Source organism: Orbicella franksi, chromosome 4, assembly GCF_964199315.1.
Source record: "Orbicella franksi chromosome 4, jaOrbFran1.1, whole genome shotgun sequence".
In the NCBI taxonomy this organism is placed as follows: Eukaryota; Metazoa; Cnidaria; class Anthozoa; order Scleractinia; family Merulinidae; genus Orbicella; species Orbicella franksi.
In genome coordinates, this window is record NC_138148.1 from 33399993 (window position 1) to 33420699 (window position 20707).

The 20707-nt window shown below is 41.2% G+C and overlaps 2 protein-coding genes and 1 pseudogene across 5 annotated transcripts; all 3 read right to left on the minus strand.

Annotated features, from left to right (window-relative positions):
* Positions 1 to 2266: 2266 nt before the first annotated feature.
* LOC145484151 (beta,beta-carotene 15,15'-dioxygenase-like) lies at positions 2267 to 10897 on the minus strand. 2 transcript variants are annotated; one of them, XM_081462776.1, is made up of 3 exons: positions 10049 to 10897; positions 4683 to 5211; positions 2267 to 3363 (listed from the first exon to the last, which is right to left on the minus strand). In XM_081462776.1, the coding sequence occupies exons 2-3, from the start codon at positions 5188 to 5190 to the stop codon at positions 2351 to 2353; spliced, it is 1521 nt and encodes a 506-aa protein (XP_081318902.1). In that variant the 5' UTR covers positions 5191 to 5211; positions 10049 to 10897; the 3' UTR covers positions 2267 to 2350. The 2 variants fall into 2 exon arrangements, with proteins under 2 accessions (XP_081318902.1, XP_081318903.1); XM_081462777.1 differs by lacking the exon at positions 10049 to 10897 and having other exon boundaries at positions 4683 to 5289.
* An 84-nt stretch (positions 10898 to 10981) lies between these two features.
* Positions 10982 to 16495, minus strand: LOC145484138 (retinoid isomerohydrolase-like). Of its 2 annotated transcripts, none has more exons than XM_081462766.1 (3): positions 16129 to 16495; positions 13034 to 13549; positions 10982 to 12889 (listed from the first exon to the last, which is right to left on the minus strand). In XM_081462766.1, the coding sequence occupies exons 1-3, from the start codon at positions 16205 to 16207 to the stop codon at positions 11850 to 11852; spliced, it is 1635 nt and encodes a 544-aa protein (XP_081318892.1). In that variant the 5' UTR covers positions 16208 to 16495; the 3' UTR covers positions 10982 to 11849. The 2 variants fall into 2 exon arrangements, with proteins under 2 accessions (XP_081318892.1, XP_081318893.1); XM_081462767.1 differs by having other exon boundaries at positions 15926 to 16203.
* Positions 16496 to 18593: 2098 nt separating this feature from the next.
* LOC145484139 (retinoid isomerohydrolase-like) lies at positions 18594 to 20683 on the minus strand (annotated as a pseudogene). Its single transcript, XR_014048986.1, has 2 exons — positions 20176 to 20683; positions 18594 to 19770 (listed from the first exon to the last, which is right to left on the minus strand). The product of XR_014048986.1 is annotated as a retinoid isomerohydrolase-like (transcript).
* Positions 20684 to 20707: the final 24 nt, after the last annotated feature.

Genomic DNA, 20707 nt, shown 5'->3' on the forward strand with positions numbered 1-20707 from the left:
AGATAAGTACAGTGTGGGGCCCAGTTCTCGGCCACTTTTTGTTCAGCGTTTATTTTTCGCGCCACAAATGAATCTGAATATAAAGCAATTGTTTCCAAAGGTAGCTTGATTCCTTGTCTTCCGTTCTGCCGAGTTTTGTTTCGTCCTGCCGAGTTTTTCTGTGAGCACGTCGAGGTGACGCGAAGGTAGGTGAATCTGTTTTCCCCGAAAACGTGTTTGTTTACGGGTACTCGAATTACATGGTTTAATTCAAGTTTATATTTTGTCCATCTAGAAAGCCCAAATGAGCCAATTCTTGGCATAAAGGATGTAGAGTGATAAAGCTATCTGTTAAATATAAACTTTTCCTGGCCTGTTTAATTCTTTGACCTAAATTCACTCCTCAATATTTCCTTAGTACTTTTGCGTATTTGCCTATTCTCGGTCACCCTGCTCGCCTTCAACACTAAAAGCGCTCATAGTTTTGTGTGGAGTATTCGTGCCAAGTCAGTTGAAAAAATAAAGCTGTAATGGGGTGGCATGCTGAAAACTATGAGCTCTGACTTAACCCCGTTTTAAATACCCAACTCTTTTTTAGCCTCGCTTGACTGCACTTAAGAGAAAAACTAGGAGTGCAAAAAACTTCCTTTTCTAACATGAAACAAAGCTCTTTAAGGATAATTTGTGATCGAAATATCAAAACACAAGCCTTATAAGTGATTTAACAACAAAAAATGGTAATAAAGCGTTGTTTATTCTGAGGAATCGCGTGCACTCTTTTGTGGCCGAGAACCGGCCCGCTGGCCGATAACTAAGCCCACGAACGAAGCCTCCATTTTCGTTATTACTCGGGAGAAAACGGCGTTGAGCAGTCGATAGCTCTACATGTGTAAACTGAATGCTGAAGCTAGTCATGCGTGAAATTTTAAGTCCTTACGGCTATTCCAAGGTAAGAAATACAAGTTTACGTTTTTTGTGGCCGAGAACTGGGACCCATACTGTAGAGTAAGAGCATTTGTTTTTTGCTTACTCATTCTTTTGCTTTAATCCAAGTTTATGGTCGGTATTGGAGTCGTATTGTTACATCAACTTTCAAGATGTAGCTCGCACTATACTAATTAATGTAAGTAATTCTCTGACCGAGAATTAGCTGATGAATCCAGCTGATGAGTTTCACTTTTCTCATCACCTGTATAAGCTTGAAAGTTTATATATATCCTGGGATAAATTAGATTTTGATCAGTCTGCAAATCTTTTGACAGACATTGCTTCCAAAGTAATGGCCGACGTCCTTCTCCCAGAAATGCGAAACTGTCTTCACAGTTGTGTGAAGATGGGACTTTATCGAGTTACTGGTGTGCAGTCGGTTGTCATGAATGAATTTTCGCGCGCTTGTTTTCTCTTGTCATGTAAGACTACACGAACATTTTTTGTGATGTAGCTCAATAAAAGGACTTCTGTTGTTCCAATGTCTCAATGTTATGTTATAAAACGAATGGTAAACGCCATAGCGTGCACTATTGAGTTATGGATGCACTTGGGAGGTTTGCTAAGCACTCAAGAAGCTAGAGTCGCACTCGGCTATCGCCTCGTGCGACTCTTACGCTTCTTTCGTGCTTAGCAACCTCCCGCGTGTATCCATAACATAATAGTACACGCTATGGCGTTTACCATTTGTTAATTAATTTAGCCTGCAGTGCAGGCGTTATTTTCGACCGCAACGCTCGATAAACCAGCATTTCGATGTCGCCAACTTGGATTGTATATCGTATGCTGGACCGGTAATTTTTTTTCTCTCTCCAATCCTCCACAGTTATCAAATCCGAGATGGCGGCCTGATACGAAAATGTGCACTCGCGCGCCCAAAATACGTCTGCACTACAGGCTAACTACATTTCGTGTGAACCTCTGGAAATAAATATGATTTGCACAGATCAGTAGAAGTCTGCGACTTCTTTTATCGTGCTGTAAAAATATATTCGAATGGCTAAAATAATTTACAAAGCTAGCATAGTACTGAGTTGATATCATTTCTTGACCCTAAGATTTTCTCTTAAATATTAAAGTTGCATTTTGAGAACTCTCTCAAACAGAACTGCCATGCGACTGAATCTCAGAATGAAGATTATTTCACTCCAGCACCAATATCAGGATCTGAGAAAAAAAAAAAAAAAAAAAGCTGAAGCTCTTTCATTCACTGATTTTAAGAATTCAATTGATACCAGCGAAATCTTGGCGAATGTACTTTCAACATTTATGGCCAGACAAAAACTTAAGATTAGTTAAAGCCCAAAACAAGGATCACGAACATGTCATTAAAACGAGATAGGGTTCCCGTTTGAACTTCGTTACTTAGTCTCAGTTTTTTTTCCTAATTGAAAAATCCCGTATGGAAGCTAATCGGAGTAATTCCTTTCACCACGCCTCGCCCCAGCTCCTTGAACTCTTTCGCGTCCAATGCCAACAGATAAGTGGTCTGGTCAGGGATATTCACCACGCATGACAGCACCACACCATCATCTTCTTCTTTCCCATCAGGTCCTTTGACAAACACAGGCTCTGAAGCAAATCCTCCGGGCTCCTTCCATGTCACAAACTCTTTCGTCTCCACGTTCAGCTTCACCAGATGACTGAACCACTTTTCCTCGTCAGCGCCGACGCCATACACAAACTTGTAAGGCTTCCCATTGTTATCTGCCTCGTTGATCCGCGGGAACTCCATTCCTGAATACAGGAAAGTGTAATCCAGTCCGTCAGCTCCTTTTTTAAGAGGTCTACCCGCCTTCACATCACCAAGGTCTTCCAGAGGCAGTTCGTATCTGCGTATATCCGGGACGTCAAGTTTCTTCTCGCCTGGCAGTATGGGAGCTCGCATATTGTGAAGGTAGGTTTGATCGATAATTGTGTGATCATGGAAACAGGACGCATCCAGATAAATCTTCCCGTCTCTTTCGAAAGCATTGACCTGATGGAACACGAAAAATGAATCGGCTGTGAAGATGCCGGCGTATGTCCCTTGTTTTCTGTCGACCACGTGAAACCTGGTGCGTTGCTCTGGCTTCCATTGAAACCACTCGGCAACACTGGAGTCCTTGAACTTGCGAGTGTAAGCCTCCCAGAGATTCAGTACCAGAGGTGTTTCGGGAACGATCACATAATTCTCAGTGATGCAGAAACTGTGAATGTACGCAACTCCGCTCGTAGGTGGGATAGAGTAAAGTAATTTACCCCCCTCTAAAGGATGCTCGTCTTGGGCTCCATTACAGGGTGGTATCTCTATGACGTCGTAAGTAGAGTTTTGGGCATGCGTGACCGAGATGTTGATCATTGAACCATCTTCTGCGCACTGTGGATGAGCTGTTGTAAATTTGATCTTTGCGTCACCTGGTGGATTGAACAGGCAAAATACTTGCAGTAAGAGCACCAGATTTGTAACATAAAGATGAGCCACAAGATTAAAACGTTTTCGTGGCGTCCCCGAACAATACGGAAATCTTTACATACGGAAAAAACCTCCTTTCCCAAAGGACTAGACTTTCATTGTTTGAAGACACCAATATGGTCATGTGAGTAAAAGCAGATAGTCTCATAGGACAGACAACTTTCTAAATTATAACCGAAAACGAAATTACTTATTTAATAATATACATAAAAAGAACAAACATTTAAAAAAGATATAGAAAGATTACTCTCCACACAATAGGGCTTCATCACCAGACTTTAAAACTCGTTGAAGCAATCAATGTAAAGCACAATAAACTGTATCACATGAAAGTACACTGTTCACTCAAACGGTCACACAACAGGGTTTCACCCAAAGACCACTCCCCAGTAACGGTCCCTCAAAGAAGCTAGTTTAGACTCACCTAAGTTTTCCTCTCGCTTATAAATTAGAGTGGAGGAGAGAGGAGAGAAATAAAGCTTTTTTTTTTTTTTCAAAAAGCTTAAAGGAGCTGCGTCACGGTTTGCACATCTTTAGCCAACATTTTTCAAGTTCGTCGTTTGTAATCCGTGTTAATCTTCTCTATCCTTAACCATCTTTGTTCCTTCGTGAATTATTATTATCTCTTTAGTGTTCTTTTTTTTTTATCTTAGCTAACTACTATTTTCATGTTTTCTTCAATTTAAAGGTAATTTTGTACGTGGCCAAAATAACTCACAGTACCATGACTGAGCTCCTTTAAATTGTTTGTCAAGATGTTACTAGGACTGCTGCTTATTCTACTGGATGGAATGCAAGTCCATAGCAGGCTAGCCCGGAGATTTTTTTAAAGTCGTCCTTACAATTTTTCCGGTATCCAATTATACTCCAGGGCCGGGTTGCTCAAAGCCCGATTAAGCTAATCGGGGGCAACAGATAATTCCGATTTCAGTTATTTTACCTTTTCCGTGAGGTTCTCTGCCTATATTGTTTGTCCTTCAGTCGTGTTTAGTTTTGAGTTTGAGGAATCTCAAACAACACAAAACATAAGCAGTGAAAAATAATTTTACACAAGAAAAAGGAATACTTCGGTCAATTTTTAATCCTGGGTTAGCACTAACCGGCTTTCGAACAACCCAGCCCAGAGGTACCGCACCACAAATGTAGTATCTCTCCCAAGAGCAATGATACAGCGACCCGAGCCAACACTAGAACCTACCCCCTCGACCCAGGTCCAACCGTGTATCTTACAAGACCAAAAGATTGTCAACTATCTCTTTACCTGGAAATTCCTTGGCGTAGTCGACTTTCCTCATAGTCTCCAACGTCTTGGGATCGATCTCAAATATGATGTTGGAATCAGCCGCTGCATAAATTTTGTTTTTCAGTGTGAACACGGTATCAAACGCATTATCAAAAGGTACTTCGTCTTTAAAAAACTTCGACACGAAGCGAGAAAAGATATTCTGGCACGGGTCTGGAGCAATGAATGAACCAAATTCCAGATGGATGGAATTCTTGCGTTCTCTGGTGTCCGCATAACTTTCGCTGCGTACAAACTTGTTGTTGTAGGTCACCTCACCGTTCTCTATGTGAAAGCGATGCAAAAGTCCCTGACCATCGAACCAGTGGTTGAAAGAAGTGTCGCCGCACTCAAATCGTCCAGGACCATTCCTAATCATGGTCCCGGTCAGCCAGGTTGGGAGGTTACCTTTCACCTCGGCGCTGATTGGCTCCGGCTGTTCTTCAGTCGACTGGAACAAGCAGGAGTAGTCTTGTACAGCGGTCATAACTTTAAAGGAACACCGACTCTGTAGGTATGATACACAGCAAGTCACAACATAGCACAATAAATGCTCTTGGAACTAAAGTTTGAAAAACAATTAAGTCCAAATCAGGAGCCATAATCGGGGACGGAGACCGTAAGCGCGCGCCATTTCTAGTATTGGGGTTGTCCCCATGATATGGGACAATAATTCTATTTTTAGAACAAATTGCGCCATCGCCTGCGGCACACACGCGTACATGCTGCGAGGATTTTTGCGGATGTCGCGCGGGGGAAGTGGCGCCCGAAATTCCCGAAATATTTCATGTTTTTGGGCCCACAACTCAACGCGTTTACGTCTGTTGGAATTTTTCTTAAGTATTTTCGTCGTAAGCTGCTCCAGTTTGAGTGAAGTAAGACTGTGTCCAATTTAGGTCTGTTCCGCTTTAAGCTTATATATATCGCGCTGACCAAGTTGTGTTCCGACGAATGCTTCTTTTACATGAGCTGTACATTACTACACTTTAAATTTCACATATGTTGAAGATTAACAGCTTTTCCATTACACAGCAAAAAAACTAGCTGGATATATTTAGATATAGCAGAGCTTCAGGACTTCATAGTTTCCAAGCTCCTCTTGCCACGCGCTTGCGAGGAATTTTTCAGTCTATCGCGACTGAAAAGTAAAACAAAATAATTGCTAGTTTGGTGAGTTTGAGTTTCGCCTGAATTGTAAGTAACGTTTGATGTTTCATCAAGGCCCAATAACTTTACGTCCGTAGATACTGATCAGTTTTATTCGTGTAAAAATTCAGTAGATTCTCTATTGTCGATGAATGAGAGCGCCCGCCGATGCGTGTTTTGTACAGTCAGTAAACATGACAAATTGTACTTCCGCCGCACTTTCGTGTGAAAGCGTACATCGAACTCGAACAATAACTCTATAGTTTTTAAATATGTTTAAGATTGATAAATGCTTGAGAACATATTAAAAGCTAAGCTGAAAATATGTGAATAAAGCAGAAATAATCATAAGTTACGATGACGCTTTCTTTGATCAACTTCGAATAACGGTTTCGATTTTGTTAATCGACTTGTCAAAGCTCCTTGTCTATTTTCATTTTCGTAGTGTAAAACTTCACTATGCTTATGTTGAAGAAACACACATGATGTTAGTAGCCTTTTTTGCGTTTGTGAAATTTGTTGCAGCATCTCAGCACAAAAGATAACGAAAGAAATCTTTGTCAAGATTTGTTGACAATTGAAAACACTGACTCGGACTTGAAAGTGTACGAGCTGCACTATGCAAATGAGCTAATTGTACGCGTCAGACTTTCCTTTCAAAAACTTTTGCAAACTCACCAAACAAGCAGAAACAATAAGAAACCATCAAAGCAGGTTTTGGTTATGGTTAACCATCGTCTGAGAAAGTCACAAATTAACTCGATACCAGAGTAGAGAGTTTTCTTGCTATATTCTTAAGTCAGAACAAACGCAAAAACATACGCATAAGCTTACAACTAGCGTGAGCAGATCTTATTATTCATTCCCAGCGCGAGATTGAAGTCTTGTTTTCGACCCTGAAAACCCACCTTTTCCGTTAGCTCAGAGCATAAAACTACATATAAGTGCCTTATTCCTTGCCATCGCTGTGAAAAATACGCAAGATAATATCTCAAGGTCTCTCAACTATCACCATTTGATCACGCAACCTGACAACATCCATGCGAGAGCCCCCGACATGTGCGTGGATCCGCGCGGATATATGACGTCAGGATGGCGCAATTTGTTCTAAAAATAGAAAAATTGCGCGGATCCCAAGACTTACGGTCTCCGTCCCCGATTATGGCTCCTGGTCCAAATAGGTCAAATTTTATTAGCCAAGGTCATCTCAAGGTACATGTACAGCCACCCCTCCCCCATAGGGGGGGGGGGGTTCCCCCTAAATGTACCTAAAGTTGAATCAAACACAGGCCTGATCTCTATGGAATATTATTAGATCAGTTGGACAAATGATTCATTAAAAAGCTTTTACAAAGTGGCTCAGGTGAACACAAGAAATTTCGTTCCATTCACGTGTTGATCACGCGCTAATCACGCGTCACTCACTTGCTCAAATGCCAATCACGTGTCACGTAGAAAGTTGAGTGTGATTCAACACAGGTAACATACAGATTTTTAAGGTCTTGTATTAACGCGAAGAGTCATGGACGCAACTCTTATAGTGAATCGAGTTGCAGGACTTAAATCCGATTCGTGTTTCAACAATGAAAGTCTTCAAGACCTTTAAAGAATGATAAGAAACATATGGCAACGCGGGGCGTTGCCTTGCTATATATCATGAAGGTTGTACGTCAAGGAATAGGGTTAATTAAGCGAAGGGGTTAAAAATTTCAGGGACCATCTTAACTGATTTCCATTGTAGCTACAACATTTCCTCGGCTAAATTTAATCCCGTGTGTTGCGCGATTTTTCTGCCTGTCAGCTTGGTCTGAAAAATTCTCATCAAGTTGCTCAGAAAGGTTCTATGAAATGCGAGATATAGAACTGACTAACACAAGGTCTAAGCACTCTCCACTAATACAGCGATTGTGAAACATTCTGAACTCTTATAGATTTCCTGCACTGTGTAAACGCCATGGAACAGAGTTCTGAATTTTCTCATTCAAGCCAATGTTGTAAATTAATAGTCAAAACAAAAAAAAAAAACCACCTAAACAAACTTTCAATAAAGAAAAAAAACGTCTTCTCTGAGCTCACTGTTTAGTGGTACTCGACTGACCCATATAAAACTGTATCTGTGTCAAAGTTCATCATTTTCCCTGATGTCAGGCAAACGTCTAGCGAAATCAGTTCCCAGCTTAATTTTTTAAGAAATTTATACTATTTCGTCCAAAAAACTTTATAGTGTATCGACACAACGTTAGCTTTAGCTCCATGAAGCCAGCTGCAGGTCAGTGTAAATTTAAACCATGATAAGCAAATGAGCACGCTCATTCAGACTTTCAAGTTATTGCTTCGATCTCTTTAAAACGTAGACAAGACTCATTACCTACCACCCATCGTTCACCCAAAATTTTCCTTTGACCTTACATGAAAGTTACCTGATGTAGCTATAAGGTATTTTTCATCGTACAGAACTGTATACTGACTAAGATACCTACATCCGTCAGAATCTTTCGCAAATCATGATACCCACAGTACGCTTGCTGCGTTATCTTGCAAGATTTCTCGTAGAAGCGGAGTTCACGCCGTTGGTTTAAATCATTTTTGTTGGCTGGCCTAAGGTAAGCTGAGATTTTCAGTCGCACAGGTAAGTACCTTGTCAAAATCTTTTACCTGAGCAGTTCGCGGCGGAGTTATAAAGCTCACCTCTAGCTGACCTTCTTTGCTCCTGTAAAAGTTCCCCTCAGCGCACGGGAGTTCAGGACGGTGTCAGTGAATTGTGTAAATCCCGTGTAAATTGTGTAAATGCGTGACAGACTACTGTATATGCAGACTACAGTACACCGACTCTGGAACACTACAAGAATTCGATGCTGGATAATGGGGCTTTAAAACTTTGATGTTACATAACAACATAGCCATAAATCTCTTGTGACCCTAGGCGAGACCACCTCGTGATGAGAGATTAGTGTGATACCACACACGTTCAAAACTGGATGTGGCACCAGTGTAGACAGCTAGTAAGAAGGTTTCATGAATAATAAAAGAATAAACTAAGGGACGTCTTCGTCTCTTTCTACTCTTTTCCCGATTTTCTAATTCTTTGTCATTGTCTATCAAGTATTATAGCAGAAGCTTTATTGACGACAAACGAAAATTCAGTCATTCGGAACGAATTGAAATTGTAATTATATATAACGCACGTTATAATATTCGGTAAGTCAAAGTCGTCTATAATTTGCATAGCGCGATAAAAGATAGTGCTTATGCCTTAATGTTTCACTCGAAACGTATTTTAAGGCCGTGCACTTTTCAGTCAAGCCAAAACCTTGAATTAGACTAGTGATACGGTTAAAATTCAATGATGAATATCAACAACGTTAACAGCAGTTAACAGAGATGTATTCAGCAAACAAATGTCTTGTATAAATGAACCAGAGCGACTATTGGAATTACGGTCACTTCGCCCCATGGTCATTTCGCCCCCAGTCATTCGGCCCCAACCAAAAGTCGCTTCGCTCCATAATCAAGGTCAATTCGCTCCATACAAGAGTTACTTCGCTCCATACAGAAGTTACCTCGCTCCATGTAAGAAATTAGTGAAATTTGCCGTGAAGTTTTTGTTTTGATGTTGGAGTTGAACTGATTTTGAACTTATGTCAGTAATGCAGTTTCCAGTCGCGTTCGCTAACGCTTGGTAACACTGAATATCCTATCGTTCGATTACTTTCCTCAACACGAATTTTTATACGTTGTAATCGCTTGTTGTGATTGCGTCACAAGTGAAACTATTTCAAAAGAGAAACCTGTTTAGTGCACATACACGTCAAAACGCCGTTTTATAAAGCGAGCTAGTTTGTAATTTTTTCACGAAGGACCCATTGCGGACTGAAAACAAAAATCGTATCACGCACAGACAAACATTGACTGGCAATGACGTGACTGATGAGAAATGAACTCTTTCAGATCTTTGCCATTTTTTAAGCTTCTTTATTTGTCCCCGCTATGGTTAACTCTCTCTAATGATTCAGATTTATTTTGTCATTTGCCGGCAAAGAGCTACTACAGAAGAGTAGAGATATCGAAAACAAATGGGACATCGGCGGGCTTGATCGTGGATGCAATCACAATGATACCTTCACTGAGTTGAGTTAATGAATTGTGACGACCTCTAAAACAAGTCGCGAAGTAGAATAAAGTAAAATAAAAGACCTCACCTTTCTTTGAGAAGGGTTGACTGCTGTTCATACGCCTCCGCTCAGCCAGATTTCAAATAAAAACAATTATCACCAACCATGCATCGAACTTCACTCCTTAACTCCTTCATGTAGCTGTAATGTAATGAATGAGTTGCCAGTAATCGGATACCCGTGTTTGCGCGAAGAACTCTGGGATCGTCAGAGGGCAAACATTGCTAGTCGCTAGAAGGAAATGTATGGCGAAAAGTTGTTTCGAGGTACAAGAAAACGATTTTTGAGAGAGATCAACGCTTTTTCGCCGTCGTTTTTATCGCGAATGGCTTTGGGCAATGTTGATATGTGGAGTATGTAAGTTTTTCTTTGAATAACCGTGAAATATGTGATAAAACCTACCGATAAACTCCGTTGTTTGCGTGAGGTTTAATTGTGAAATTTACATCGCGTAATGGTCTGAAAATATTACAAAATTAATTAGGTATAAATCGAGAGGAAATAACCCAGTAAGGCCTTTTAAGTTGTGCACAGGCTACTTTTGGCTTATTTGAAAGCTCAGTCATACAAATAATACTGGAAATAAGCCCGGTCGCGATCATTGTACTCTCTGGGGTTGATTTAATGACAAATGAGTCCGCGCGACTCATGCTGTGTGGCTGCTGTGTTGCTCAAAGCCTTTGTTTTGCTTTTACAAGCACGTATTTCAGTGATTTTACTTTTCTTTAACAGATCAAGGGTCGCTCCTTGAATATATCTCTGAGTATTTGTATTTAAAAGTGCCATTTGTGCGTGATTATGCTTTCCAAAGTTTGGTATTGACGGTTGAGTGAAATTGCCCGACACAAAGGGTAATAGTTCCTTCTGCAATTTTCGATTTCTGTTTTACAGCTTTTTCTGTCATTATATTTAACTTAAAGCGTTGATCTCTCTCAAAAATCGTTTTCTTGTACCTCGAAACAACTTTTCGCCATACATTTCCTTCTAGCGACTTGCAATGTTTGCCCCCTGACGATCCCAAAGTTCTTTGCGCAAACACGGGTATCCGATTACTGGCAACTCATTCATTCAAGGAGATGACGGTCCGCAATGCGTACAAAAGCTATTACGTTTTCTTAAAAAAATAAACATTTTAAAAGATGTTTATTCCTTTTGGGGAAGTGGAGTGGTGGAGATAACAATTTATCGAGGGCAATGATATCTAATTTTTTTCAGTAATACACTCAAATACCCTGAGAGGAATAGTCTAAGAAAAGCCCGGTCTACAGCTGTTTTCATTTTTTTCGCCTAAAATATTCCAGTATTTCATAGTTCCAAAACTAAAATACTTTTCAGCTTAGTCTTTACATAAATTAAATTTCCAATCAACAGCTTCCTTGTGCGTGCACTTGTGCTACAAGAGGCTTATTTCGTTCCTTCTGTTCTACAATAACGAAAACTAATACGATTTACTTTAGAAAATATTTCATACGCTCATTTTCAATCATCCGATATTAGTGCTGTTAACGTAAACCAGAAAACAACTTAAATCACTAACAACTCCTAATAAACGCAATGCCTGCCAGGACTCATGGTACTGTCGACAGGTGTAAAGTACAGAAAAATAATGTGGCCCGCTTAAGTGCCGGACCAATCACAGCGTGTGTAGTAACTGAGATATATATTAACTGCTCGTTCTTAAGCTTCTAATTCATTTTCTGGTATAATGAGTCTGGTTTATGACTCCCCTCCGCCTTTAATTACATAACAAGTTCTAACAGCTTGAAGAAAAATCTTAAATAAACTTGCAAAGTTTCAAACAGTGTTACCGAAACGGAAAACGTTTGATCTATGCAGTACTGCAATACTGCATCATTTCTCTCTGGAATAAACCATGCAAGGACATTGGAGTAATCTTTTTCACCACGGCTCGCCCCAACTCCTTGAACTCTTTTGCGTCCAATACCAACAGAGAGGTGGTCTGGTCAGAGATGTTGATCACGCATGACAACACCACGCCGTCATCTTCCTCCTTCCCATCAGGCGCTTTCACAAAGACAGGCTCCGAGACAAATCCACCAGGCTCCTTCCATGTCACAAACTCTTTGGTTTCCACATTCAACTTGATTAGGTGACCGAAGATCACTCCGTCAACGTCCCCTACGCCATAAACAAACTTGTACGGCTTGGTGTTCTTCTCACTGTAGTTGAACCTCGGCAACTCCATTCCCGAGTACAGCAAAGTGTAATCCAGCCCGTCAGCTCCTTTTGTCAGAGTTTTCGCCGTCCCCGCATCTCCAAGCTCTTCAAGAGGAAGTTCGTATCGCCGCACATCCGCATCGTCAAGCTTCTGCTCGCCTGGAACCATAGGGGATCGCAAATTATGCAGGTAAAGCTGATTCACAATTGAGCTGTTGTGGTAGCAACAGGCGTCCAGATAAATTTTGCCGTCTTCTTCGAACGCGTTGATGTGGTGAAACGTGAAAAACGGATCTGCAGAGAAGGTGCCAAGGCGAGTTCCTTGTTTTCTGTCAACAACATGAAATTTGGCGAGCTGGCTTTCATCCCAGTAGAGCCAATCAAGAAAACCCGTCTCTGAGATCCTTCTCGTGAGAACACGCCACACATTCATCACAAGGGGAGTTTCTGTAACCACGACATAGTTCTCTGTGAGGCAGAAGCTGTGCATATACCCCACCCCTCCGGTGGGAGGAAAAGAACAAAGTACATTTCCCCCGTCCAGAGGTCTTTCGTCAGGTTTACCCGAGGATGGTGGTATTTGTATGACGTTGTAGGTAGAGACCCGGCCATACGTGATAGATATGTTGATCACTGAACCGTCTGGGGTTTGGTGCGGGTGAGCGGTTGCAGAATCAATTGTAGTGTTACCTTGTGAAAAATAAGAAAAGTGAATTTGAGCGAAGATGATGAAAGAGGATGAAAAATATCTCAAACATAATTATAAAGAAAAAATAAAACAAAAACTGCTTGAAATTAAGTTGAAACATTTGCTGATACCAAGACCTTCTTTACCTGGAAATTCCTCGGTGAAATTGACTCTCTTCAGAGTATCCAAGGTCTCGGGATTGATCTCAAATATGAAATTACGCTCGGTGGTTGCATAAATTTTATCTTTCATTGGAAAGACGTTAACAAGGGTGTTGTCCATGGGAAGTTCATCTGCCCAAAACCGCGAAAAGAAACGGCGGAAGATATTCTGGCACGGATCTGGTGGAATAAATGAACCAAATTCCAGATGGATGGATTCTCCATGTTTCAAAGAGTCAGCATAACTTTCGCTTCGTATGAACTTGTTGCTGTAGGTTACGTGGCCGTTCTGAATGTGAAAGCGGTGTAAAAGTCCCTGGCCATCGAACCAGTGGTTGAAGGAAGTGTCGCCGCACTCAAATCTACCAGGCCCATTTCTAACCAAGGTCCCAGTCAGCCAGGAGGGGAGGTTACCTTTCACCTCAGCGCTGATTGGCTCAGAGTGTTCGTCAGCCGTTTGGAACAGGCGAGTATGGTCTTGCTCAGCGGTCATGATCGACTCTATGTATGGAAAATGAAAAAGAATACTATGTAGTAAGTGCTTTGTTCTTCATCGTCGGATCGCTGGTATACGTAGTGAAGCCTACCTGGCACTGATAACAACAACTTCGATTACGCCAACGAAAATGCAAAAGGCAACTATATGTTGTTGTTTTTTTTTTTCTTAAACACTGTCATTATATTTTTGTTATGCCGTGTCGATTACTTTGCGTTACGTCATTACGTCGCTACCAGGTAATCAGTCACTGCCAGTCACATGAAAATAATTAAGAATAAGACAGTGACGCTGGTGATTTGTCGACATCAACGATGAGGACAAAATGGCAATATTCCAATTTCAACATCGAAATACTGACTGAAACTAAGTAAGCTGAGCGATGCATAATAACTAACTCCGTAAGCGGGCAAGATGAACCCGGGGGGGAGGTACTCCCAGAAAAATTTGGTGGGGATGTGCGGCCGGCTTCCCAAAACCCTTACTCTATTTATGACCAAAATCTGCGATTTTCCCTACCCTATTTATGACCTGATCAAAAATTCGATACCCTTTTTATGACAATTGTGGCTGACAGAGTTTTCCCAAACATAAGTTTTAAAGGGCTTTTGCTTATGGTCTTATCGGTAGTAATGAAAAAGTAGCTTCAACATACCCAATTTAAGACTAGAGTGCTAAAACCATACCCTATTTAAGACCAAAATGGCCAAAATCGATACCCTATTTATGACAAAAACGGCTGAAAAACCATTTAAGGGAGTAACCCCTTCCCCCCCCCCCCCCCCCCTTCGAGATGAACCAAATCCTACGCTGTGATTATCGGCTACCCGAGCGGGGAAGATAGGGCTGGCTACCAGAGCTGGTAATTTGTGCAATCAAAATATTTGGTCACGTACTAAACAGGCAAGGAAACTGCAATCATTCAGGACAATTATGGAGAAAACCTTCTAAAGGTTATAATTTAACCACAGGCGGCCCAGACGACTAATACGATTAATACGTGACATTGTGCTGATGGCGATTGCGTTACAATTTTAGCCGTTTATAAGACAATTAATGTATGAGAATGCTTCGAAAATTACTCTAAATGCTACGTGTAGAAAATAATTTGAATAAAATGGCTTACTTTATGTTTCCATGGCGCTATTTTGATGTCTCTGGGTTCCTGGAGGTGGTTTCGAGCCATTTAGGCGAGTTTTACTGTCTGGCCATGGCAGTTTAATTAATCGCATTGTTTGGGCCGCCTGTGATTTAACACGAAAAGCGGCTGGAAAATCCCTTGGACCGGACACGTGCGCCCATGCATGTCTGCGTACAGTGGAAAAATAAATTGGCTTTAACGTTCACGAGGTGTAACGCAATGCACCCAGTCACGTGTTCCTCGCAAAGATTCGAAGAAAGCGTGTACGATTTCTGGATAGCTGCATGTATTTTGACCCGCTAGCCTGCGACAACAAGTAACTAAAGCCTGTGTCATCAGGAAAAAATATTTTGTAGCTCGGCGACGCCAAATGGCCATGAATTGTGGTAAGAAAGCAAATTCGACGAATGGCCATAATGACCCTCGGATCTGTAGTTAGAAAATAAATTTTCCGATTCGTAGCTCAGCAAATTCGTTGTGCCCATAATTTTTTTTTTCCGTGTTGTGTAACTCACCAAAAGGCCTTGTTTTGTGGTGAGAATGGACAATTCACCTTTTTCGTTTGTGAAACTGAACAAGATGTAAATTCGAGCAATGTAAACAAATACAAAACATTTGGCGATGCGCTGTCTTGCAGGGTCGCTAGTCAAAACGTTATTGTCGGAAGAAACATATTTGTTACAAGTGTTGGCGATCTGAAATTGAATTCTAAGTCGCAAACAGTTAAGATGCCTTTTCTGGAAACTATTTTGTCCAGTGCAAGTTTATACCAGGTTGCCGGGCTCACAAAAATTCACACTACAGTGGAAATAGTTTTCCATCGAGCCATTCGAACGCCATCAAAGTAGACTAAACATGCAAAGTACGTGCGTGAACGCACTCCTCTAATCTTTGAATTCATGCCTGGCCGTCGCTACTAGCTGATATTTATAATTTGTCGGAAAAACGTCGGCCGCATTTACTGTAGCGACGATTTACAAACGAATATTATAAGCGCAGCAACACCTTCTGTGACAACGCTGTTCATGTTCAAACAATAAACGTTTTAGGAAATTAAGCGGACCATATTCCTTTGCAATGATTATCTCTAATTTTTCAGACAAAATTTATCGGTCTCCCCGATAATTTGTTTGGATTCTAGTATCTAAATACAGCTCTTCCTGAACAGCTTTTAAATGCCTTCAATATATCAACAACAATATCAACGAGACAGCATTATGAAGACCAAATGTGCAGGTACCTTTGCTTGAAAATGTCTTCCAACGAACCCGCACGCTTGTTTATGGAATACTTCCCCGTTTATGGAATACTTCCCCGTTTGCCTTTAAAACTGACGCTGAGTTGCTCTCTCGCCTCTTTTATCAGTTGACAGCTTTTTCACATGACGTAATGTTCCAAAACAATAAAATTTACCTCCTCGCCAAAGAGAAGTGAGTTATTTACCTTGATAAAAAATACTCCGATTGGATGGGAGCACAAAAGTCACTTTGCCTGCATGATAAATCAAGTCCGTGGGTGTCATGTAATAAACCACACTTAACAACAGTTTTGAACATTGAGCTATTTCAGGGTTCTGCCAAGCACGTGCTTCCTTGATGACACACACGCTCCGGTGTTGATCAGTCACTCGTCACGCAATCCCTGCTCTTTGAAGCCAGAGACAAAGGGCACGAAAATAAAAGTACAATTAGCGACGGAAGGGCCTCTCTAAAGAATCTCATGACTTAACTTTAAGTTATAGTATGAAAAATAGTAACGGGAGAGCCTGTTCATTTCATTAACTGAACATTTTTCCCTAAATCTACGCTGTCTTTTTCGAATTTTGACCCGACTTCCGCTTAAGCTGAAACAGGCCGCCTTCCGCGTTCTTTTAACTGAGTAGTTTCCTGCTATGAAGCCACTGCAGAGACTCGCGAATATATACTATAATTATTGGAAAATAACTTTACCTTCGACCTCAGCATGCACACTTTCTTCGGTGGCACATTTTCGAATTCCGAGAAGGGAACTGAAGGGTAAATTTCTTCGAGCAAATCCTTTATTTCAAGTATCCGTTTAGTAGACGTGGAGGGGTTGCTCGAAAAACACTTTTCCACTATTTTTCTCGGGGAATCCAGTTATGGTAAATTGCCCAACCTCACCTCACCCAGCTCAATTTTTACCATGAGATTCACTTCTCTATATCTTAGTCACCAATCAGTTTGGTAACATGAAAACTCAAAATAACTACAGCGAGCTGGAGATTTCAAAGCAGCTGATAATGAGTAACCTATTGCTCCTCAGTGCAAAGTTCGTCTCTTGTAATTGTTGTCTGTTGACAATGAGCACTGAGGATTGCCGTTTAAATTTTGCCTGCGTTAAAACGAGTCCTCGTGTGAAACCATTCGTATGAAGATGTGTTCCTCGTAAGGGTTCATTTTTATGCAATTCACTAACTCATTTCAAAACGTGGACTCGTTTTGAAACCGAGGCCTAACAGGGTTCCGCGGGAATGGCCTTGTAGTGCGGGTTGGTTTTCATGTAATTATGCTAGTACGTAGAGCCTCTGAAAACAAGACTAAAAAGGTTGACAGTCTGAAGTTATAAACTAGATTGCTTCTTCCTAGCTGCTCGTAATAAAATTTAAAGGATCTAAAATCTGATAATGCTTATGTTACAAAGATTCGGGCGTGTAACAACAACCTGAGCTTTACTAGTTTGCATGACCATTAATACATACAATGATGCCAGAGCTTTTGTAAACTAAAACTAAAACAGTAATGATTATTATTAAAAAATAATAAGATTATGATACAGCAAGCAAGTTACATAGGCTTGATTTGAAAGAAGAATATTGCGTAGATCAAAGCAAGATGCAATGAATTTTGCATATTCAATATTAATACAATGATTTGTAGAAGTCATAAATTCGCCGATGGCTTGTGATGAAGATAATTGTTTAAAAATCGGAACGATATGTTGTATTTTTCTAAAAAGATCTAAAAAGAATCATCTCCTACAATAGGGTGTTTATTTAACAAATAAAGCAGCCTAATCCGTTTACGACATTGTGATAAAACACGACGGGCATTTGAGAACACGAGGGAAATGCAGAACACTCGAGAAATGAAGAAAACACTCGCCTGCGGCTCGTGTTTTCTACATTTCCCTCGTGTCTCAATTGCCCGTCGTGTTTTATTACAGGGTAATACACGGCTTAGGCTTCTTTATTTGTTAAATAAGAAGGTGAGATTCGACTTCAATTTGATTAGATTTGCAAATAGGGCAGAGTCCGTTAACCATTAGAATTTGATCATATCTACTAGTTTCAATCCTTAAGTAGTTTATGATATCCTATTTTCAGTCTGTCAACAGCATACATCTCATCCCCTCGGTACTCATTCACAGTGGGTATGACCTGGTGACGTCATATAAGAAAAGCGCGCGAAGCGCAGCTTATTGACAAAGCCAAAACACTGGCGCCGCGAGGAATAAATACACTCTTTTTTATTTCTAAAAGATACATTTTATAAGAATGTCGAGGCTTAAATTTGCGAAATTTTAAGAATATTTTAAGAAGAAAACCGCGGCTGGGATTTTGAAAAGTATAAAAATTTTGTGTGTTGAGAATTTGTAAATACAATACAATCTAAGAATATTCACAAGAATGTTTTCATCCTAAAATCGGCAGAAAAATATGAATATTCAGCCTGGGCCGGAAAAACAATATTCTCATTAAGAAAAACAGTGTAGGCCCGACGACTGCACTATTGACCAACCATTATTGACCAACCATTGAATTATTTTGTAAACAGTTAACTAGCATAACTGCTAGATTTGTCAGTTCCAAACCAAGATACTGGGCAAATATCACTACCTTTTTTTTAAATTTCTATATCAGAAATCTCCTCTCTCTGTCGTAAGGACAAGTATAAGTTTTGAATATATACGATTCATCTGTGTCTGTTTATGATTAAAAACAATTGTTAGAGTAGAAGTAGAATCACAGAGCTTGGGAAAAATTGCAAGTTTGTTTTAGAAAATTAAGTGGAAAAGTTTATTTCAGTTTCTACAGGTCCGCAACCTGTTTAAACTAGTCCTGGAACAAGCCATGAAAGGCCATTGGAGTAATCATTTTCACCACGGCTCGGCCCAGCTCCTTGAATTCTTTCGCGTCCAATACCAACAGAGAGGAGGTCTGGTCAGAGATGTTGATCACGCATGACAGCACCACCCCGTCATCTTCCTCCTTCCCATCAGGCACTTTGACAAACACAGGCTCCGAGACAAATCCCCGGGGCTCCTTCCATGTCACAAACTCTTTCGTTTCCACATTTAACTTGACCAGTAGACTGAAGAGAGCTTCGTCTTCACCCCCCACGCCATAAACAAACTTGTACGGCTTGCCATTCTTCTCACTGTAATTGAACCTTGGCAAATCCATTCCTGAATACAGCAAAGTGTAATCCAGCCCGTCTGCTCCCTTGGGAAGTGGTGTACCCGGACCCACGTCTCCAAGGTCTTCAAGAGGGAGCTCGTATCGGCGCACATCCGGAACGTCAAACTTCTGCTCGCCAGGCCCCCTGGGAGATCGCAAATTATGCAGGTAGAACTGACTCATAATTGAGCTGTCGTGGTAGCAACAAGCGACTAGATGAATCTTGCCGTCTTTTTCGAACGCGTTTACGTGGTGAAACGCCAGGAACGGCTCCGCTGTGAAGATACCAAGATGCGTCCCTTGTTTTCTGTCGACAACATGAAATTTGGCTGGTTGGCTTTCATCCCAGTAGAACCAATCACAAACACACGACCCAAAGAACCTGTGAGTTAAGATTCGCCACACGTTCATGATGAGGGGAGCTTCTGTAACCACAACATAGTTCTCTGTGAGGCAGAAGCTGTGCATATACCCAGTCCCACCGGTGGGACGGATAGAACAAAGCACTTTACCCCCGTCCAGAGGTCTTTCGTCAGGTTAGCCCGAGGATGGTGGTATTTGTATGATGTTGTAAGTAGAGATCCGGCCATGCGTGATAGATATGTTGATCACTGAACCGTCTGGGGTCTGGTGCGGGTGGGCGGTAGCGGAATTGATTGTGGTGTCGCCTATGGCGGTGGAAAATGAAGAATAATGGGCTGAATCTTAAGTCTGTTAAGGCAACATTCCTACAATAGAATCACTAGGTGTCTCTTGGAAAGACACCAGGCTGAAAAAATCTTTTAGCCTTGAGAAAGCTGTTACAAACTTTAACATTATCATTACTCTACTGAGACTAAATTTTGGTCAGTTGGTTTATTCAGTTCAGTCCAAGTTAGCCTGCTCCGGTCACTGAGGGCGATCAAAAAAGCGGGCGGGGGACGACAAAAAGAGAGAGGGCGCCTCCCAGACCCCCGCTCGTCACCCGCCCGCCTTTTCGATCCGAAAGCCTGGAACAGGCTAAGTCCAAATGACCCTTTCCTTTGCTGAAAAAAGAGTCACATATAGAATCAGTGTCATGTTTATTTCTTTACCTGGATACTCCTTTGTGATATCGATTCTCTTTAAGGTGTCCAAGGTTTCAGGGTTGATCTCAAATAGGAAATTGCTCTCGGTCGTTGCATAGATTTTATCCTTCATTGGAAAGACGTTAATAAGGGTGTTGTCAAAAGGAACTTCATCTGCCCAAAACCGCGAAAAGAAACGGCGGAAGATATTCTGGCACGGATCTGGTGGAATAAATGTACCAAATTCCAGATGGATGGATTCTCCATCTTTCAAAGAGTCAGCATAACTTTCGCCTCGTATGAACTTGTTGCTGTAGGTTACGTGGCCGTTCTGAATGTGAAAGCGGTGTAAAAGTCCCTGGCCATCGAACCAGTGGTTGAAGGAAGTGTCGCCGCACTCAAATCTACCAGGCCCATTTCTAATCAAGGTCCCAGTCAGCCAGGAGGGGAGGTTACCTTTCACCTCAGCGCTGATCGGGTCCGGATGTTCGTCAATCGTTTGGAACAGGCGAGAGAGGTCTAGTTCAGAAGACATGATCGAGTCTAGAAAAGAGAAAAT

Coding starts and splice junctions, on each gene's coding strand:
- LOC145484151 (XM_081462776.1), bottom strand. CDS start 5,190: ATGACCGCTGTACAAGACTACTCCTGCTTGTTCCAGTCGACTGAAGAA. Junction 3,364..4,682: donor CTACGCCAAGGAATTTCCAG/GTAAAGAGATAG, acceptor TCAATCCACCAG/GTGACGCAAAGATCAAATTT.
- LOC145484138 (XM_081462766.1), bottom strand. CDS start 16,207: ATGACACCCACGGACTTGATTTATCATGCAGGCAAAGTGACTTTTGTG. Junction 13,550..16,128: donor TCGGAGTATTTTTTATCAAG/GTAAATAACTCA, acceptor TTCCATACATAG/AGTCGATCATGACCGCTGAG. Junction 12,890..13,033: donor TTTCACCGAGGAATTTCCAG/GTAAAGAAGGTC, acceptor ATTTTTCACAAG/GTAACACTACAATTGATTCT.